Source organism: Muscardinus avellanarius (genome assembly GCF_963383645.1).
Source record: "Muscardinus avellanarius genome assembly, chromosome: 3".
In the NCBI taxonomy this organism is placed as follows: domain Eukaryota; kingdom Metazoa; phylum Chordata; class Mammalia; order Rodentia; family Gliridae; genus Muscardinus; species Muscardinus avellanarius.
In genome coordinates, this window is record NC_137788.1 from 43,226,061 (window position 1) to 43,247,577 (window position 21,517).

The following is a 21,517-nucleotide window of genomic DNA, read 5'->3' on the forward strand; positions in this document are numbered from 1 at the left end:
ACACATGGCAGCAACTGCAAGAAATCTTTTTTGAAATATAGAGCAAGCTTTTTACCACCTAAACTATGTTCAGTGGTTAAAGAGAAAGCACATGAGTGAGAAAGGGTAGTCCCTCCACAGTGAAGGGTAAGATAGTGAGTAGGCAGGTATATGCTACATATTTATTTTCTTGACAGAGAATGTCATTTTGAAAAGCAAATGTGAAAGGGTTCTTAAGCATATGATGGTTTGCTCTCCATGGCTGGCTGGTTCTGACTTTCAAAGTGAAATCCTATAGTTCAGTCTCCTAGTAAATAGTAATTAGATACCCACAGCTATACATTGAAATTGATTATTTGATTAAAAAGTTGTACAAAAGGTTTTACCCCTTTCCCAGATAAGAAAAGTTCACAAATAGTATGGGTTGGTTGCAAAACAGAATATTTCTATTGCTTTGCATGAATAAACTAGTTCAGAATTAGAAAGTAGATGTTCTTTGTCTCAGTTACACCTGGAATATTTGCAGAGAAGAGATTCCCTTGGTTGTATTATTTGTTCTTTATAGTTTTTCTAGTCTATCTTTTCCTTAGGGTAAATCCTTTATACCTGTTAAAGTAGTATAACCAAATATTCAAAATGCTTAAGACATCAAAGCTTTATGCAATGAGAATTTGAGAAAACATTATTTAGCAAAAGTATGAAAGACTTTTTTTTTTTTTAAAGGAAAATGTACCGGGTGTGGTGGTGCACGCTTGTAATCCAAGCATTTGGGAAGCAGAGACTGAAGGATCATGGTTCTCAGACAGCCTCAGCTACTTAGCGAGGCCCTTCGCAACTCAGTGAGACCCTGTTTCAAACATAAAAAGACTAAAAACTAGGCCTGGGGGTATAGCTAGGAGGTACAATGCCCCCGGGTTCCATCCCCAGTACTGTGGAAAAAAGAGAGAGAAAGAAAGACAGAGGGAGGGGGGGAGGGGGGAGGGAGGGAGGGAGGGGAGAGAGAGAAAGAGAGTGAGAGAGAGAGAGAATTATTTAAAAACAAAATGTCAGAATTCAAATTTTGAAAATCTCCTCTCCCAGCCCTCCTCACCTAGTATATATCCCTTAACAAGAGAAATATTTTATTTAAGAGAAAAATAATGAGCTGAGTGCAGTGGTGCATGCCTGTAATCACTGAAATTTGGAAGACAGACAGGAAGATTGCAACTTAGTAAGACCAGGTTTCAAAATTAAAGCAAAACAAAACAAAACCTTAAGAAAGGGCTGTGAGTGTAGTTCAGAGGTAGAATTCAATTCTTAGTACCTTGGAATCCTGGGTTCAACTCCCAGTACCAAAAGTAAAATAAAATAAAGGCAGGTGTGGTGTTGTATGCCTGTACTCCCAATACTTGGGAGGCTGAGACAGAACCTGTAAGAGGTTCAAGGCCAGCTTCAGTAACTTAGGCCCTCCACAACTTAGTAAGACTTAGCTTCAAAATAAAGCATAAAATAGGTCTAGGAGTATAGCTCAGAGGTAGAAGGCCCCTGGGTTCAATCCCCAACAACTATAACAACAACAACACACACACATGTAATATCTATATCTATATATCTCATACATGGAATTATATAGAAGGGGTATTTTAGAGATATAACTGTATTTGTCCAACACTGATGAATATTTGGGCTGTTTCCAGTTTTGCTGATCATGAACAGAACTTCTCTGAATATTTAGTATGTTTTTGAATGTGTATGAGTATGAGATTTTCTTTTTCTAGAGTAATATCTTGGAGTGGGTTGCTGAGTCATGTATTAAGTATATGTTCAACTTTCTGCAAAACAGTCAAACCATTTTTCAGAGCTGCTGCATTGTTCTGTATTCCTATCAGCTACGTAATAATTGTTTTCTGTCAAGTACCTCAGTGTTCTCCCTTTTGCCTCAGAACATCTCCAATCCAAGGCCTCAAAGCGCTATGCTCAGTATTTAGCACACAAGTAGAGAACTGCATCAATAAAACAACAGTGCTCAGCTGAGAATTCAAAAAGCAATTCTTTTAAAATATTCTCTAAGCGGGTGTGGTAGTGAAAGCTTGTAATCCCAGCTTTTGGGGGGCTAAGACAGGAGGATTGTGGTTCGCGGACAGCCTCAGCTACCTAGTGAGGCCATTTGCAACTCAGTGAGACCCTGTTTCAAAATAAAAAATAAAAACTAGGGCTGGGAGTGTTGCATGGAGGTAGAATGCCCCTGGGTTATACCCCCAGTACTGAGAAAAAAAAGTTTTCTCTAATTGCTAAAACCTTTCTATAGAGAGGTGATAAATGTTAAGAATCCTTTCTTCTTTGCCTTGACTAATTTTGCTGTGCTTTATGCTAAGAATACTCTGCAAAGATAAACATATTAGAGAATGGGAGTATACATGGCTGTTTTTGAAGCAAAATATCTAATAAGAAATTACTGTCTTTTTGTTTAACAAGTAGATCTCATTTAATTATGACCTGTGTTTCTTTTGGCTGATGGTATATCCTCCAGTTTAGCCATCTGCTTGAAAAGTATCCTTTTTCCTTCTAAAAGACACTTCTTTATAAGTCTACCTGCCACAATCTTGCTAGTCTTTTTAAATTTTTTTTAAATTGGTGCACTGTAGTCATACCTCTTAATGGAGTACAAGATGGTAGAAGCATACATGCACACTTCGCTCACTTAGCCCTTCCTCAACCCCCCTCATTCCCTTTCCGCTCCTTCCTCCTGTTTGTCTTAGTGATTGATTCTGATATGTATGTGAATGTACATCATGTAGTCTTTTGAATTTTAACTTGAAGGAATTTTCCCTAGTGTAGTTTTTCAAACCAATGCCTGACATATACCTCCATCATGAAAATAATGTGACTATACTAGAATTCTTTGTTTGCACATCACTGGCCATCTCTGTATCTACTAATGTTGAGCACAATGTGGGTATATGGCAAACATGTATAGGTCTAATGGCCAAAACAAATTATTAGTGGTTTACTTGCTGGATGTTTACATAATCCTTTAAGATTTGAATGTTTCTCTTCTATGAATTCCTTTTGTCATTGCTGTATCTCTGCTTACTGCCACTGTTGTGTTTTGATACTATATTGCAACTACTTGTCTCCTGGAATGTTTATTAATTGGATAGGGAGTTGAAGTCAAGGCAAATTAGTAACTGAAAAAAAAAAAAAAAACAAAAACAACACCTGCCAGCTAATTCTCAAGATCCCTCATGAGAGGCAGAAAAAGATCAGAACAAAGTTTGGAGAGGTGAAGATGACTTAGTAAAAATTCTAATGGAAGACAAGTGAATCTCTTGTTCTGCTATCTTCTATATAAATTCTTGGCTTTCTGTAAACAGAACCAGTATGATTTCAAGTTATTGACATTTTTTTTCATGTTTTCTCCAAATTGTTATGCTCTCTTCTTTGCACATGCGTATTATACTATCTTTTCTAGAACCTGATCAAATCTTACCTCTTTTTTCGTGTGTGTGTGTGTGTGTGTGTGTGTGTGTGTGTGTGTGTGAGAGAGAGAGAGATATGCTAGGGATTAAACCCAGAGCCAGTCTACCTCCAAATCACTGAGAGCCTCATTAAATTACTGAGAGCCTCATTAAGTTGTTGAGGCTGTGGCTTTGAACCGCAATCCTCCTGTCAGCCTCTCAAGTACTGGGTTTACAGGCATGTACCACTATGCCTGGCTATAAGTCTTGACCTCTTTAGAAAAAGTGCTTCCTGATTAGAAGATTGCTCCTTCTGGATTCTTCTAGGTAATAAAGCAAACTGTTGCCAGGAGGATTGTTATAAGGATTTGCTTTGGTTCTCCATCTTTTTTTTTTTTTTTTTTTTTTTTTTGGTGGTGGTACTAAAGGTGGAACAGGGGCTTTCTACCTCCGGGCTGTACTCCCAGACCTATTTTATATTTTATTTGGAAACAGGGTCTCACTAAGTTGCTGAGAGCCTCACTAAGTAGCTGAGGCTGGCTTCAAACCTGTGCGATCTTCCTGTCTCAGCCTCCCAAGCGCAGGATTACAAGCATGTACCACCATGCCCGGCGTGGCTGTCCATCTTTAAAGAATAGGACTGTCCTTGTACTATTTTTAAAATTAGCCAATTTTAAATATAAAATTTGTACATATTTATTATGTGCATATGATATTTTAAAATACATATAAACTGTAGAATGGTTATATCAAACTAAATAACATATACATAACTTTACATATTTAGAATTTTTTAATGGTAAAACTTCATGTTATCTTTTAACCTCATCAGAAACAACCAGTGGTAGTCCTTCAATTTGGTAGCAAACAAATTCAAGGTAAAGATAGATTGTACATGAAAAAATACTTTCTGCCTTGAGATACCTTATCACGAACATGGTCATATGAGGCTCCCTGGAAAGAAAAATTTATGAAGAACATGAATGTTCCCAAAGGTAGAGATTTAAGTTAGTGTGTAACACTGAAGACAAGGGCAGTTTCTTTGATTCTTTTTAAATGATTTATGTAAAGAACAATTATTCCCATTAAAATTTTCTTTAGATGTCTGCCAAGTTTATGATATTGGGAAGATCTCCACAGCCACTTAAGAAGACTTTAGAAGTAGCTTTTGATTTTTATTTGGAGAATACTAAAATAGCTACTTTAAAACAATGGTATATAAAAAGAAAGTACAATAATCAGATATACTGCCCCTAAAGCTAGTTACTATTTCATAGCTAGAAAAGTAAATATATTTTGCTAGGCCTTACTGTTACTGAAAACAAAAAGTGGACAGGTTGCACCAGTTATTTAACAATGAATGCTTTTACAATAATAAATGGTGACAGCCGTATCAAAAAGGAATGCATTACTGAGATATCATCAATTATGTTCTGTCATTACATGGCAGCTCCGCCCAGTCTAAGCTTGTCAAAAAGTGTTACTGTAATCCGTGAAGAAGCTTCCACCTCAGGCCAAAGAGGGAAGAATGTGGAGGGCTAGCTCCCAACAGGTGTGTTGAACTGTAACGCCAATGTTGAGTCACAGATCTCTTTATGTTAGTTTCATCTATGACAATTGTAAACTTGTACTCTGAGGTGTCAGACACGGATGAACTAATCTGTCAGCAGGCATTTTAAGAGCAACAAATGTAAATAAAGATGTGGATATATTTTTAACAGTGAGCAGTATTCCACTCAAGTGGATATGACATTTGGGAATCTAGTCTGATCTACTCTTCACGTCAGTCCATTCTGATTCTACCTCATTTTGGTAAGCTATACCCTCAGCCCTTTTTATTTTAAAATAGGGTCTTACTTGGTTACTGAGATTCTCACTACTTGCTGAGGCTGTCCTTGAACCTGTGATCCTCCTGTCTCAGCTTTCCAAGTACTGGGATTAAAGGCATGTGCCACCATGCCCAGCTTTCCCATGAATCTTCAATAAAATTGCATTTATTAAATATGCAAAGCAAATCACTCTTTGTTCTGGCTTTTACATAGTTGTGTGACTTTGGACAACTACTCACCCTCTATAAGCCTCAGTTTCCTCCTCAATAAAATGGAGGAAATAACAATCTCAACATAGGATTATCTCAACATAAGAGATTATTTAATGAAAAGTAAAAAACGCAGTGCTTAGGAAAGCAGATACTCAACACATGCTTTATCCTCCTTTTAAGGTACTTTTCCTAAAATCCTTGCTTCCTCAAGAAATGAAAGTTTAGAAGTGAATGCAGAATAATACACTGCTTCAGATTAAAGCTCATGGAGCAGAGGGGAATGCTCTCCCCTCTGTTGATTCTCTGTAGTATCTAGCATGTAGTGGCACTGATTATATTCATGTTGTGCAACTGTTATCATTGTTTATTTCCCTAACTTTTTCATCATCCCAAAGGAAATTCTGTTCCACTAAATATTAATTCTCCAATATACCCCACACTCCAGATTTTGCTAAATTTTAACCTATTTTCTATTCCCATGCATTCAAGATTAGTTTTTCAAACACTTCCCTATTCATGAGTCATACAGTATTTGTCCCTTTTTGTCTTTCACTTTGCATAATGTTTTCAAGGATCTTTCATGTAGAGGCATGCAGCAGTATTTCTACCCATATTATGGCTGAATAATATCCCTTTATGTGCTTATCCCACATTTTGTTTACCCACTCATCTGCTGACAGGTATTTGGGCTGCTTCAACTATTTGACTACTGTGAATAATGATGTTACGAACAGTTGTACATATATCTATCTGAGTCCCTGTCTTCAACTATTTGGGGTATATTCCCAGGAGTGGGACTGCTAGGTGCTATGTACTCTGCTTAACTTTTTTGTTCATAGTGTTGGGGACCAAACCCAGAGCCTTACACATGATAGTCAAGTGCTCTATCACTGAGCTACATACAAGGGTTCCAAGTATCTCAACGTCTCATCAATATTTGTTATTTTCAGTGGTAACCATTCTCATGGGCTTGACGTGGTATCTCATTGTGGTTTTGATTTACATTCACCTAATGATAAAAGACTGAACATCATTTCCTACGTTTGTTAGTCATTTGTGTATCATCTTTTGAGAAATGTCTATTCCAGTTCTTTGCCATTTTTGAAGTGTTTTTTTTTTGTTGAGTTGGAGAAATTATTTATACATTCTGGATATTAAACCCTTATCAGATATATGACTTGCCTATAGTTCTTTCAATTCTGTGGGTTATCTTTTCACTTTATTATTATTATTATTATTATTATTATTAGTAGTAGTAGTAGTAGTAGTAGTAGTAGTAATAGTAGTAGTAATAATGTTGGGGATCAAACCTAGATTTTTTTCACAGGTACTCTACCACTGGGTGCATCATTACCTCCCTTTCACTATCTCCTCTCCAACCCATAGTAGTGGGACTTGAACCCAGGGGCATTCTACTTCTGAGCCATACCTCCAGTCCTACTTATTTTGTATTTTGAAATAAGTCTCTAAGTTATGTTGTCTTGAACCTGAAATCTTCCTTTCTCAGACTCCCAAGTACTGGGGTTACAGGTTTGCACCAATGTGCCTAGTCCCTTTCACTATATTGGTAGTATATTTTGATGCAGAAAGGTTTTAATTTGTATGAAGTCCAATCTATTTTTCCTTTTGTTGCCTATGCTTTAAGTGTCACACTGAAAACATGACTGCTAAATCCAAGGTCATAAATCTATTCCCTTATGTGTTCCTCTAAGAGTTTTATAATCTTAAGTCTTAAATTTAGGTCTTGAGTTTTGAGTTCATTATTGCATATGGTTAGAGCTATGGGATCAAACTTCTTTTGCATCTGGATATTTAGTTTCTCCAGCACAATTTGTTGAAGAGAATGCTCCTTCACCATCGTATGGTCTTGATGCCCTTGCTGAAAATCAATTGCTGTATGAGAATTTATTGCTGCCTGTCTATTCTAGTCCATTGGTCTACACATTTGTCTTCATGCCAGTACCACATTGTTTGATAGTAGACCATACTGTTTTGATGCTTTGAAACCAGAAAGTATGAATCCTCCATTTTGTTCCTTTCTTTCACAACTGTTTTTGCTATTTGGAGTCCTCTGAAACGTCATATAATATTTAGGAATTTTTTTGTGTGTTATTTTTGCAAAAAATATCTTTGAGATTTTTCTTCTTCTGTTTTATTTTTTGGTGGTACTGGGGTTCCTGGAAGCCCTTCTACCTCCGGGATACACTCCCAGACCTATTTTTACATTTTTATTTGGAAACAGGGTCTCCTAAGCCAGTGCGCGGCTGGCTTCGAACCTGCGCGATTCTCCTGTCTCTGCCTCCCAAGCGTGGGGATTACAAGCGTGCGCCACCACGCCCGGCTCTTTGAGATTTTAATAAGGCATTATATTAAACCTATTGTTACTAGTATAATCTTGCAATTTATAATTTAGATTGCTACAGTACATTATTAGCTTTTACATCTCATTCCAAATAATCCGTGTTAGTAATGTATTTACAGATTATGTTGCAAAATTAAATGAACAGAATACTTGCATGTATATTCCCAGTCCATTCTTTCATCTTAATTGATGTTCTTCATAATGGTGAAGGAAGTTACTTCTATTCCTTTACTACTGGGCACTGACCAATCCCAGACATGAATAATTTTTTTGAAGATTTAAAAGAGTTTATTAAAAAATAGACATACAGAAGATAGTTATAGCCTCATATTACCTGGGGGTGCTTCGAACGAAATCATCCATGAACTAATAATTTTAGGACAACTTCTAAGATCATACATTTTAGATAAGAGAATTAAAATATAGCATTTGAATAATACTATTAAGCTGGGCATGGTGGCACACGCTTGTAATCCCAGCATTCGGGAGGCTGAGACCGGAGGATTCGCGGACAATCTCAGCTACTGAGTGAGGCCCTCCGTAACTTAATGAGACTCTGTTTCAAAATAAAGAATAAAAAAATAGGGCAGGGGGTGTAGCTTGGAGGTCAGATATCCCTGGGTTCCATCCCCAGACCCCCACAAAAAAATAATACTATTAATAATTTATTATCAGCTAGAAGGTTAATTGATATTATTAGCAATATTTCATAAAGATTATTTATATGACAGCCCTCACTTTGAGCTGAGATTGGCTTTTATATTGTACCTCTTTTCTTTCTTTATTTCTAGTAAGTTAAAAAGATTAAGGGTATAAACAGATGCTGTCAGCTCAGTTATGTCTGAATATTTGAATTAAACAAGAAAATTGGAGAGATTTCATGTAAAATGATACCATAAACTCTGTCAGACTTTAAGTCAATGGGTTTAACCCTGGGGAATAATAGTGAGTAAATTCCCAATTCATTCTTTAGTTGCTCTTACTCTAGAAAGCCTCTCCTCTCCCCTTTAAGGCAGAGTCTCATTATGTTGCTTAGGCTGGTATCAAACTCTTGGGTTCAAGCAATCCTATTATACTATTGTCTAAGTCTCTCAGGTGGTACAAAATATTTCTTAATTCTCTGCTGCAGCTTTGTTCGGAAGTTTAAAATATTCTCTATTATATATCATTGATTTATATCACTGAAGAATGAATAAAATTATCAAGTTTTTGGAAAGAATAAAACTCTCAATGATGAAAATGTACTAGTTAATTTTTTTTTTTTAAAGAAAATACTTCTACATGGCACATGCCAGAAATCCCTGAACTTGGGAGGCTAAGACATGAGGATTGAGGTTTCAGGCCAAGTTCTTCAAGTTAGCAAGATTCTGTCTTAAAATTAAAAATAGAAGCCAGGCGTGGTAGCGCATGCTTGTAATCCCCGCGCTTGGGAGGTGGAGACAGGAGGATCCTGCAGGTTTGAAGCCAGGTGCGCTAGCTTAAGAGATCCTGTTTCCAAATAAAAAGTATAAAATAGGTCTGGGAGTGTAGCCCAGAGGTAGAAGGGTTTCTAGGAACCCCAGTACCACCAAAATAAATAAATAAATAAATAAATAGGTAAAAAATAAAAAAAAATATACAAAGTAGGCTTGGGGTGTAGCTTGGAGATAGAATGCCCCTGGGTTCAATTCCCAAAACCAAAAGAACAGCCCTAAAATAGGTTTTATTTTATTATTAATTAATTAATTTATTTATTTGGTGGTACTGGGGTTCCTGGAAGCCCTTCTACCTCCGGGCTACACTCCCAGACCTATTTTATATATTTTTTTTATTTGGAAACAGGGTCTCCTAAGCCAGCACGCGCAGCTGGCTTTGAACCTGCATGATCCTCCTGTCTCCGCCTCCCAAGCCCGGGGATTACAAGCATGCGCCACCATGCCCGGCCTCCAAAATAGGTTTTAGATACTCATAAATATACTGCTGGGACATAAGATTTGAACAAGTCCTATGCATTTTAACCACTAGAATCTGTGTTATGAAGTTTTGATCTTATGTTGCAGTGTAGGCTTATACTCATGCCTTTCCTTAATCAGAGGATCTCAAACACTGGCTAATCATCAAAATCGCCTAGAGGGCTGGTTAAAACAGATTGCTGGGACCACCCTGGTAATTCTTACTTAGCAGGTCTGGGATGAGGCTCAAGAGACTGTACATATAACAGGGTCTCAGGTGACCACAGCCTTTAATTGTATTAAGTATACTAATATAAGAAGCATTTTTAACCCTCTTTCCACTGTTTTAAATTGTCTACTAGGAAGATGTCTACCTCAAGCTACCTGATATATAAATAATTCTCATTATTAGTATTTTTTTTGCAGTACTGGGGGTGGAATCCAGGGCATTCTACTTCCAGGCTAACCTCCAGATCTATTTTTTAGTCTTATTATTTTTCTGAAACAGGGTCACACTGAGTTGTGAAGGGCTTTGCTAAGTAGCTGAGGCTGTCTACGAACTACAATCCTCTCGTCTCAGCCTCTCAAGTGCTGAGATTACAAGTGTGCACTACCACGCTTGGCTAATTTTCATTATTTTTCTCTAATATCATAGCAAGATTTGAGGGACATAACTATTGGCTATTTATATTATATTAGTTAGCAATGTATGGACTGGCATTCAGGTAGAATCATTTTCATTTGAATAGTCATGATCTTCCTTCAGCAACTTTGCAGAATTTTTATTTAGTTTAAAAAAGCACCTTTATTAAGATGCAATTCATATACCATATAATTAAAATATACACTCAGCCAGGCGTGGTGGCACACACTTATGATCACAGCATTCAGGAGGCTGAGACCTAATGATCACGGTTCGTGGATAGCCTCAGCTACTTAGTGAGGCCCTCCGTAATTTAGTGAGACCCTGTTTCAAAATAAAGAATAAAAAATAGGGCAGGGGGTGTAGCTCGGAGATCGAATGCCCCTGGGTTCCATACCCAGACCCACAAAAAACCCCACAAACCCCCCCAAAAATACACTTCATGATATATTCTACCACTAACACCGTCAATTTCAGAACATTTTCATTACCTAAAAACAAGACCATGTACTGTTTAGGCTATTGCTCTGTCTTACCCTTCTAATCTACCTCCTACCAAAACTTGTGCAATTTACTTTGTGTGTTTATAGATTTTTCTATCCTAATTTTTCATGAGTGAATGAACTTATCTCACTTTTGTATGAATACATTTTATTTACGCATTCATCCAGTAATAGACATTTGAATGGTTTCCATTTTTTGTTATTATGAACAACCCTGCTATAAACATTCATGTAAAATTTCTGCATGGATATATGTTTACCTTTTTCTTTGTTATATAACTAAGAGTGAAACTGCTAGATAATATGGTAACATTGTTTAATCAACTGACAAGTTGCCACTATCACACTAGTTTTCAAAGCAGGTGTACTTTTATTCTACCCATCATAGTGAGTATAAAATGATGGATACTCAGATACTGTGTGTGTGTGTGTGTGTGTGTGGGGAGGCTGAACCCTATGGTGTGAGGGTCTCACTATGATGCTGAGGCTGGCCTTGAACTGGGATCCTCCTGTTTCAGCTTCCTAGGTACTGGGATTGTGCTTTTGATTTGTACTTGACTGAGGACTAATGATGTTGAACACCTTTTCATAGGCTTACTGAACATTTGTATATCTTCCTTGGAGAAATGTCTATTCAGGTTGTCTAGATTTTACTAGAGTAATCTGTCTCATAATTATTGAGGTGTAAACATTCTTTATATATTCTAGATTAATCATCAACTCAGTGAAACACTTCTCTGATACTATACATTTCTCATTGATAAACAGAATAAAGAAAGATGATGGTGTTGATGTCTTCTACATACTAATTCTTTCTTTGCACATTAGTGGTTTGATCCAATGGTAAAGCAACACATTTAGTAGCAGGTGCAATATAATCACTACTCTTCTACAGACCATCCCATGACCACTGCTGCTACCCAGCAGTGTAATCTGATGGAGTACTTTCCTAAGAGCTGTTCCTGCTGTCTGTTTTTAAGCATTTATAATTTTTGTGGCACTAGTAGAATTTTTAATAATTGTTTCCTCAAGGACCACATTTGTAAACAATTAGTCCTTTGGTGTTTAATATCTTCTCCGCTTTTTTCAAGATTATTTTAAAAAGCGGTACCACATCTCTCTTGTTATAAAAAAATCTACTGATTTAAAAGAAATATAGGCCTCTAATATGCCCTAACGAGTGAGCATTTGGGGATACCAGAGGGACTCCAGATAATGGAAGGGAAATCTCAGCAAAGTTTGAATGGAAAACTAAGAGAGGAAGGAGGCTGAACTTGACTGATGAGCGGCTATTTCCAAATAGGTGTAAAAGTACGAATATAGCAAGGTTAGCCTGGGTATTAAGTATTGGGAGGTGGGGAAGGGAAACGAGGGGGGGAGAGGGCACCAAATACAGATTAAATGTATAACATTTACTTTCAATAAAATAAATTTAAAAAAGTTGGAAATACCAATAAGCAACTTCCAATATGAAAGTGACTAAATAAAATATGTATTTTATAAAATAAAATATTATGCATGCCAATATTGTTTATATATAAATATGTTACCTATTTGCATTAATATACAAATATATATCAATAAAGTCTTGATAGATCAATAACTCTAAAAAAAAAAAAGAAATAAAAGAAATATAGGAAGCCGGGCGTGGTGGCGCATGCTTGTAATCCCCACCCACGCTTAGGAGGCTGAGACAGGAGGATCATGCAGGTTCAAAGCCAGCCTCAGCTACTTAGTGAGGCTCTCAGCAACTTAGTGAGACCCTGTTTCCAATTAAATATAAAATGGGTCTGGGAGTATAGTCCTGAGGTAGAAAGCCTCTGGGCTCCACCTCCAGTACCACAAAAAAAAAAAAAAAGAGAGAGAAAAGAAAAGAAAAGAAATATAGGTCATGGGCCTTACTTAATGTAACAAAAACTTTAAAGGCTTCATAACTTTATAAAAATATGCCATAAGAAGGCCAGGAGCACACTTGTAATCCCAGCATTTGGGAGGCAGAGACTAGAGGATTGCTGTTTGCGGACAGCCTCGGCTACTTAGTGAGGCCCTTTGCAACTCAGTGAAACCCTGTTTCAAAACTAAAGACTAAGCCAGGCATGATGGCGCACGCTTGTAATCCCTGCGCTTGGGAGGCTGAGACAGGAGGATCGCACAGGTTCGAAGCCAGCCTCAGTTACTTAGTGAGGCTCTCAGTAACTTAGTGAGACCCTGTTTCCAAATAAAATATAAAATAGGTCTGGGAGTATAGCCCGGAGGTAGAAACCCCCTGGGTTCTACCCCCAGTACCACAATAAATAAATAAATAAATAAATAAATAAATAAATATAAAAAAATGAAAACATAAAGACTAAAAACTAAGGCTGTGGGTGTGGCTCGGAGGCAGAATGCTCCTGGCCTCCATTCCCCAGTACCACAAAAAAAAAAAAAAAAAAAAAGGAAAAAAAAAGCCATAACAGAAACAGAGAAACTAGGGGTAAATGAGCGTCCTCTTACATAATCATTTTTCATGTATTTACTTCTTAATCAACTTTTATTGTTATGAAAAGTCAGTTGCTTTTAACATCATGAAGAGTCAGTTGCTAGCATAGACTTTTAAATAGGTATATATATATTTTTTTTATTAAAAGAGAGAAGTGGTTGGGTGTGGTGGCGCACGCTTGTAATCCCCGCGCTTGGGAGGCAGAGACAGGAGGATCGCACAGGTTCGAAGCCAGCCGCCCGCGCTGGCTTAGGAGACTCTGTTTCCAAATAAAAAAATGTAAAAAATAGGTCTGGGAGTGTAGCCTGGAGGTAGAAGGGCTTCCAGGAACCCCAGTACCACCACCAAAAAAAAAAAAGAGAGAGAAGTGGTACCACTTTTTAAAATAATCTTGGAGCCATCCATGGTGACACACGCTTGTAATTCCTGTGCTTGGGAGGCGGAGACAGGAGGATCGCGCAGGTTCAAAGCCAGCCTCGCTGGCTTAAGAGATCTTGTTTCCAAATAAAAAAATATAAAACAGGTCTGGGACTGTAGCTGTAGCCTGGAGGCAGAAGGGTTTCCAGGAACCCCAGTATCACCACCAAAAAAAAAAAAAAAAAAAAAAAAAAAAAGCCGGGCGTGGTGGCGCACGCTTGTAATCCCCGTGCTTGGGAGGCAGAGACAGGAGGATCGCGCAGGTTCGAAGCCAGCTGCGTGCGTTGGCTTAGGAGACCCTGTTTCCAAATAAAAATGTAAAAATAGGTCTGGGAGTGTAGCCCGGAGATAGAAGGGCTTCCAGGAACCCCAGTACCACCAAAAAAAAAAAAAAAAAACTTGGTAAAAGCAGAGAAGAGACTAAACACCAGAGGACTAATTATTTACAAATGTGTTCCTTGAGGAAACAACTATTAAAATTCTACTAGTGCCACAAAAATTATAAATGCTTAAAAACAGACAGCAGGAACAGCTCTTAGGAAAGTACTCCATCAGAAGACACTGCTGGGTAGCAGCAGTGGTCATGGGATGGTCTGTAGAAGAGTAGTGATTATATTGCACCTGCTACATTGATTGTCTATACTAGCACTAGAATTCTTTTTTTTTTTCCTCTTCAGTAATGGGAATTGAACCCAGTGGTCTTCTACCTCTGAGCTTTATTCCCAGCCCGATTTTATGTTCTATTTTATTTATGATACTGGGGATTGAACCCAGGGGCATTTAACCTCCAAGCTACACCCAGAGTATGATTTTATTCTTTATTTTGAAACAGAGTCTCACTAAGTTGCAGAGGGCCTCACAAGTTGCTGAGGTTAGTGGAAAACCTGTCTCAGCCTCCTAAGTACTGAGATTACAAGTGTATGCCAGCAAACCCAGCTCCAAAGAAGTCTTTAAACTCAAATAAGCTTTTCTTAGGGACTCTATAACCCAAATGATAACTTTTATGAAGACACTCTAAAAACAGGGAAATCCTTACCTCTTAATAGTTAAATTTTAATAAAAATTTCAATTATATGAAGCCTTGGATTTTTCTTGTAACCCTCATATTAAATTTCATGCTCAGTATTAAAGGAATTAAAGGCAATTTCTTTACCGATGAATTATGGGAAACACAAATTAAGATGAAAGAATGAACTGAGAGTATGCATGCAAATATTCTGTGTTCATACTATTTATTACATAGCATAATCTGTAAATCTGGTACTAATGAGACTCAAGATTTAAATGGATGAATAATGTGTTTAGTGAATTACTGTCAATCAGTGCCTCTGTTCCAGGATAAATGTAATCTTGAATGGCAATACACCTATTATTACAGATTCCTAACTAAGTACAGTACTTCATTATTTCAAAATGCCACTGTCAATTTAGAGTAACAGATACACATCTTTTCACCATATACTGACTGCCTTTCCTTCAGAGTAAATGAAACACTATTTAAGAAAAATTATAAACTCTATAAATCTTCACAGCACTAAAAGAAATCTAATAAGCATTAAAATTTAAACTAGTTATAGCACAAGTTTTCATATTTTTAAATGTAGAGATATCAGTTTTTTATATAACTCTAGTTGTATATTGCTTTTTTTTTTTTAATAAATTGCAGTACTGAGGATTCAACTCAGGGACATTCTACCTCTGAATTACACCCCCAGCACTATTTTTTATTCCTTATTTTGAAACAGGGTCTCATTAAGTTGCAGAGGGCCTCACTAAGTAGCTGAGACTGGCGATGAGCCTGCAATCCTCCTGTCTCAGCCTCCCAAATACTGGGATTAAAAGCATGTGCCACCACGCCTGGATCCTGAATATTGCTTTTTCATGTTTCTTTATCTCATGTAAATTCTTCCAAACATTCATTGAGTGCCAGTTCTGTCCTAAGTATGTTGGTAACTAGGGTTACCAGTTTAAATGTGATATGGCCCTTCTACTTAAAAAAACTCATTCTAACAGGAGACAGAAATAAAAAAATAAAGCAAAATACAATAGTATAGAGTTATATTAATTGTCTACATGTTTCACATTTCTAATAACTAATGGGTATTCTATAGAAAACACTAATTATACTTAAAATATTTTTATAATTGCTCAGAAATCACATTCTCCCTTGTTTGTTCTAAGGAAGTATTTTTTAATTCAAAACAAGTTAGAAGGATAATTTACAAATTATCTCCAAACTTAGCATCTTAAATTAACAAATGAAAATATTTGTTTCATATTTTATCTGAAGGCTATTTTCCAAATCCAGAAATTTCTTGATTGATAAAATATTAGTGATTACTTGAGATTTTTTTTATTACTCCTATCAGCTAGCTATATGAGCATAGGCAAATTTACTTAACTTTGCTCTCAGTTTTCTCATCTGAAAATAGAGCCATGTTTGACCTAAGTTTTGATCCAGAGAGATTCTCCTCCTGCCTTCCAGGTTGACTGGGTAAGGTTCATAGGAGCTACTAGCACAGGTTCACTACTGAAGGAAAATAAAGGAATTCCCTGATGTCATCCTACAGGTGAGCAAAGTGGGTTCTACCACTACCAAAGGCAGTCCTCTCAATTGCACCCTCTCCTAGGTCTGGAGAGAAAAACGATAAATCCCACATATAAACAGAATTTCCTCGACTGCAGTTTCTTTTATAAATATGCATCTAAACTAATTTCTTGCAATTCATTCTCTGTCATCACCCTAAATCTAGCAAAGTATAAATAGTCCATAAATATAAAAACATTTTTGGGTCTTGGGGTCATGAAAAGAACAGACCAAAAAGTAAACCAATGGCACAAAAGACCTTGGTGAATCTGGAAAAGCATCTTTACATCCTTATCCATCAACTCTGATACAGGCATGCAACATGATTTGACAAGTGACCTCATTCCAAATCCTACTCAGAGGGCTTCACCTTTGCCCCTACCTCGTCCTTTATGTCTTCCTGCTGTTGGGCTGAGAAGATCTCCACTGCTGCCATGAGTCTCATCATTAATTCATCCACTGTCGTGTTACCTGATAACACACAGAGATTGCCAAACTTTATTTCATATATGACACTGAATTATTAAACCTATAAAATGAGGAGACATTCTAAAATTGATCAGAAAGAAATAACTATAATATAGATATTATAGATTAGTATATTTAATAATGAGTTAAAATACGTTTATGTTTTCATTTAAATCTTTCATATGCCCAATAAGGAGTAAAGTAATAAACTGGCATTTGAAATTTCAGAAGAGTCAGATTTGAGGGGAAACTTAGTGAGAAGGATTTTTAGCACTATTTTTAGCACTATAAAATAGAAAGGCCAAGTAATAAGGTTTGAAAGTTTTATGAAATTATAAAAACATATCTACTCCATAACATTAACAACAACCACCAATTGTTTAGATGTCAGGGATTAGGCTAAATTTTATATACATTACCTAATTTAATCTCTACATGAATTCTATGAAAGGGTCATTATGATTTTACTTTAACGAGGACAATGAGCCTCAGGGAGCTCAAGTAATCTGGACAATCAAGATCAAACAGGTTCAGCCTGGATGACACCAGAAAAGGCTGTGTCACAAGCCTGATTTCAAGGATGACTGGGGAGGGATACTGAGGGAAATATACCACCTGATATGGATATGTGTGTATCACTTTATATCTCACTCTGATGTATAACTACAGTGTACCAGTAAAAGTATAAAAAAAACCTGTTTACTTTGTCATTTTAGTGGATTGCCTTTATTTATTTAAGATTATCTCCTACTATTAAGCATTGTTTGTGAAATAGTAATTCAATATCTGGAAAAAAATTTGATTTTTTTTCACCCAATTGATGTTCTTAATTTTCAGCTACTTTCAAATTACTATAGAGTATAATATTTATTTATTTATTTATTTATTTATTTATTTATTTATTTATTTATTGTGGGTTTGGGGATGGAACCTCAGGGGCATTTGAACTCCGAGCTACACCCCCTGCCCTATTTTTTATTCTTTATTTTGAAACAGGGTCTCACTAAGTTGCAGAGGGCCTCACTAAGTAGCTGAGGCTGTCCGTGAACTGCGATCCTTGGGTCTCGGCCTCCGAATGCTGGGATTACAAGCGTGCGCCACCACGCCCGGCTCAAGTATAATATTGATGAAGAGGTTGTTTTAAATGTCTGGGTCTCAGGCCGGGCATGGTGGCGCACGCTTGTAATCCCCACTCTTGGGAGGTGGAGACAGGAGGATCGCGCAGGTTCGAAGCCAGCCGTGCTGGCTGAAGAGACCCTTTTTCCAAATAAAAACATAAAATAGGTCTGGGAGTGTAGCCTGGAGGTAGAAGGGCTTCCAGGAAACCCTGTACCACCAATAAATAAATAAATAAATAAATAAATAAATAAATAAATAAATAAATAAAGGTCTGGGTCTCTTTAGTGTTATTTTATTCCACATCTAAGTCCATAACAAACATATTATAACACATATATTCATATCCTGAGTGTATATTAAAACTTTATTTACTTTAAATGTTCCTAGAAGAAAGAAATTCATGGATCTATATAAAGACAGAGCAATTCTCTCAAACCTACATGTGGAAAGACAGAGATCCCCCAGGCCTGAGAAGTCCTCTTGCCATTAATAAAATCACCACCAACTGGACAAGGATTTTCCAGAGCAGCGCTTCGATAGCATGATCTTTCAATTTTCCTTCCTCTAGTTCAACTTATAATTATTGATAGCATCTGTGGTCCTTAGCAAAGGAAATGACCCAATTTATTCATATCAGTGCTACTCTCAAATTAGTAAGATACAGGATAAATATTATCTTGGCACTAAGAAAATATAATTGGATTTGTGGTTAGAGTTTAAAGCAAATCCCAATATTTGCCCTTGGGTTCATCCCCATCTAGAAATTGTCTAGCACAAGACAATATTATTAATTTTTTGCAGTACTGAGGATTGAACCCAGGGACATTCTACCTCTGAGCTACAGTCCCAGTCCTAATTTTTATTTTTTATTTTGAAATAGGGTCTCACTAAGTTGCAGAGGGCTTCACTAAGGAGCTAAGTCTGGCCACGAACCTGCAATCTTCCTGTCTCAGCCTCCCAAGTACTAAGATTAAAAGCGTGTGCCACCATGCACAGCTAATTATTATTTATTTAATAAACGAATGAGAGCAAGTATATTGAATCTTTTTTTTTTTTTTTTTTTTTTTTTGCGGTACTAGGGATGGAGCCCAGGAGCATTCTACCTCTGAGCTACATCCCAGGCATATTTTTAATCTTTATTTTGACAGGATTTCACTGAGTTTCACAATGCCTACTATGTAGTAGCTAAGGCTGTCCAAGAACGGTGATCCTCCTGTCTCAGTCTCCCAAATGCTTGGATTACATGCGTGCACCAACACACCGGCTATATTGCATCTTTTTAAGGATAAACTTTCTTACTTTCAAACTGAAGATAACACTACACCTGGAAGGTTCTTAGGAGAAGTAGAGATAATAGAAAGCACCAATACACAGTACCTGTGCAGTTACTGGTAGTTATTAATAGATGGGACAGATGGCAAAGCAAGTTTAGCAGCATTTTCAGTGTAGATTTTGTAACTGGGCAAGTCTCTTGAGTTTCCATTTCTCATTTGCAAACTGTACTAGTTAAGACTCAAAGCATGGGTTATAAATACTTTATGTAGTATATTAGAATCATCAATGGAGACAGGTGTGGTGGCTCACAATTTGGGAGGCTGAGATAGAATCACAGGTTTGCAACCAGCCTCAGCAACTTGGGGAGACCCTATTTCAAAATAAAAAATAAAACAGACTGGGAGTATAGCTTAGAGGGAGAATGCCCCTGGGTTAAATCTTCAGTCTCTGTCTCTGTCTCTCACACACACACCATCTCTCTCTCTTTGCACATCTCTAGCCTCGTACAGATATGTAACTGGAAAAGAAGTATTTTAATAGATAACTGTGGATATTCTTTTAAACAAAGAAGACTATCCAAATTGACAAAGTAAGTTTCTTCAAACTGGATGCAAGTGGAATCTGAATATAAATAAACTTTTCTTGTGCTTTGTTACATTATCACCCCCGCCCCATTTGTGATGGGGTCTGGGTAAATTGCCCAGGCTAGCCTCTAACTTAAAATCTTCCTACCTCAGCTTCCCCATTCCCTAGTAACTGGAATTGTAGCTGGGATTTCAGCCATGCACCACCATGCCTGGCCCCACTGACTTTTTTATTAGTGTGTGTAGAACTGGTAATTGAACCCAGGGGCAGTCTAACTCAAAACTATAGCTCCAGCCCTTTTTTTGTTTAATTTTACGCTTTAAAACAGTGTCTCGCGCCGAGCGTGGTGGAGCACACTTGTAATCCCCGCTCTTGGGAGGCGGAGACAGGAGGATGGCGCAGGTTCGAAGCCAGCCTTGCTGGCTTAAGAGACCCTGTTTCCAAATAAAAATATAAAAAATAGGTGTCTGGGAGTGTAGCCCGGAGGCAGAAGGGTTTCCAGAAACCTCAGTACCACCAAAAACAAAAACAAAAACAAAACCAGTGTCTCGCTAGATTGCTAAGAGTCTCACTACATTGCTGAGGCTGTTCTTGACCTGCCATTCTCCTGTCTTGGTCTCCCAAGTACTAGGATTACAGGCATGTGACACCATGCTGGGTTTCCACTGTCTTTTTCTGTTATTTTTTTCTTTCTTTTCTTTTTCTCATTGATTTCATAACTGATGCATTTTAAAAACACAGATTCACTGAGATATGCATTTCTTCTGAATACTGACTTACTTCATTATATATTAAAAATCATATTTGTTAATATTACCACTAATGTTATCAGAAAGTATATAAGCTGTCAATTTTTATGGGGGAGGCTATGTATTTTGCCTTGACAACTCAAATTTTATTATTAGTAACTAATGCCATCAGTTTTTTCACTTGAAAGTGACAGATTAACTTTGTTTTGGAGAAAATGTTTGCCAAATGTCCAGAATACATAAGCATAGTTTGTCAGTCATATTTGTCATATTGTCAAGCAAAATTAAATTTTAGGGAAAAAAAGAAAGCAACTAGTCCTGCTCAAGCAATCACATAAGTGCTTTTCTTCGAGACAACCAGTGTAAGTTAGTGTGTCTCATTATGTCACATAAACCACTAAAAGGGTTGAAATTTAATAAAGCTAACTTAATAGAGCCACTACTCTGTGTGTGTGTGTGTGTGTGTGTGTGTGTGTGTGTGTGTGTATTACTGGGTACTGAATCCAGGGGCTAGCTGCAAACCTGCAATCCTCCTGTCTCAGCTTCCTAAGTACTGGGGCAGGTGTGTGTCACCATGCCCTCATCATTACTTCTCAAATGGCCTTTTATTTTCTAACAGCAAGGATATTATAATGAAGGGCATAACCATTAGTATAATTTTGTGTCATGGCTTTGACTCACACTAAGGTGCCAGCAATTTTACAAACCATTGCTTTTGAGCTGCTAATGAAATGTGCCAGGTCTAGTAGCACATGCCTGTAATCACAGCTACTTGGAGGCTGAGGCAGGAGGATCAAAAGTTCAAGGCCAGCTCGGGCAACTTAGCTAGACTTACTCAAAATAAAGTAAAAAGGAATGGAGATGTAGTTCAGCAGTAGAGTGCTTGCCTAGCATGTGCAGAACCTGGGTTCAGTTTTTTAAAAAATGGCAACATAGTAAAAC

The 21,517-nt window shown here is 37.2% G+C and overlaps 1 protein-coding gene across 2 annotated transcripts in view; it reads right to left on the reverse strand.

The window, feature by feature from the left end:
• The window catches only part of FAF1 (Fas associated factor 1), a gene marked incomplete at both ends in the record, with an annotated part of 358,834 nt that overhangs the window by 60,789 nt on the left and 276,528 nt on the right, over positions 1-21,517 (reverse strand). For both annotated transcript variants that reach the window (XM_080690990.1, XM_080690989.1), the window contains one exon: positions 16,762-16,850. In XM_080690990.1, coding sequence (XP_080547116.1) covers positions 16,762-16,850 — 89 coding nt within the window. The remainder of the gene's footprint in view (positions 1-16,761; positions 16,851-21,517) is intronic.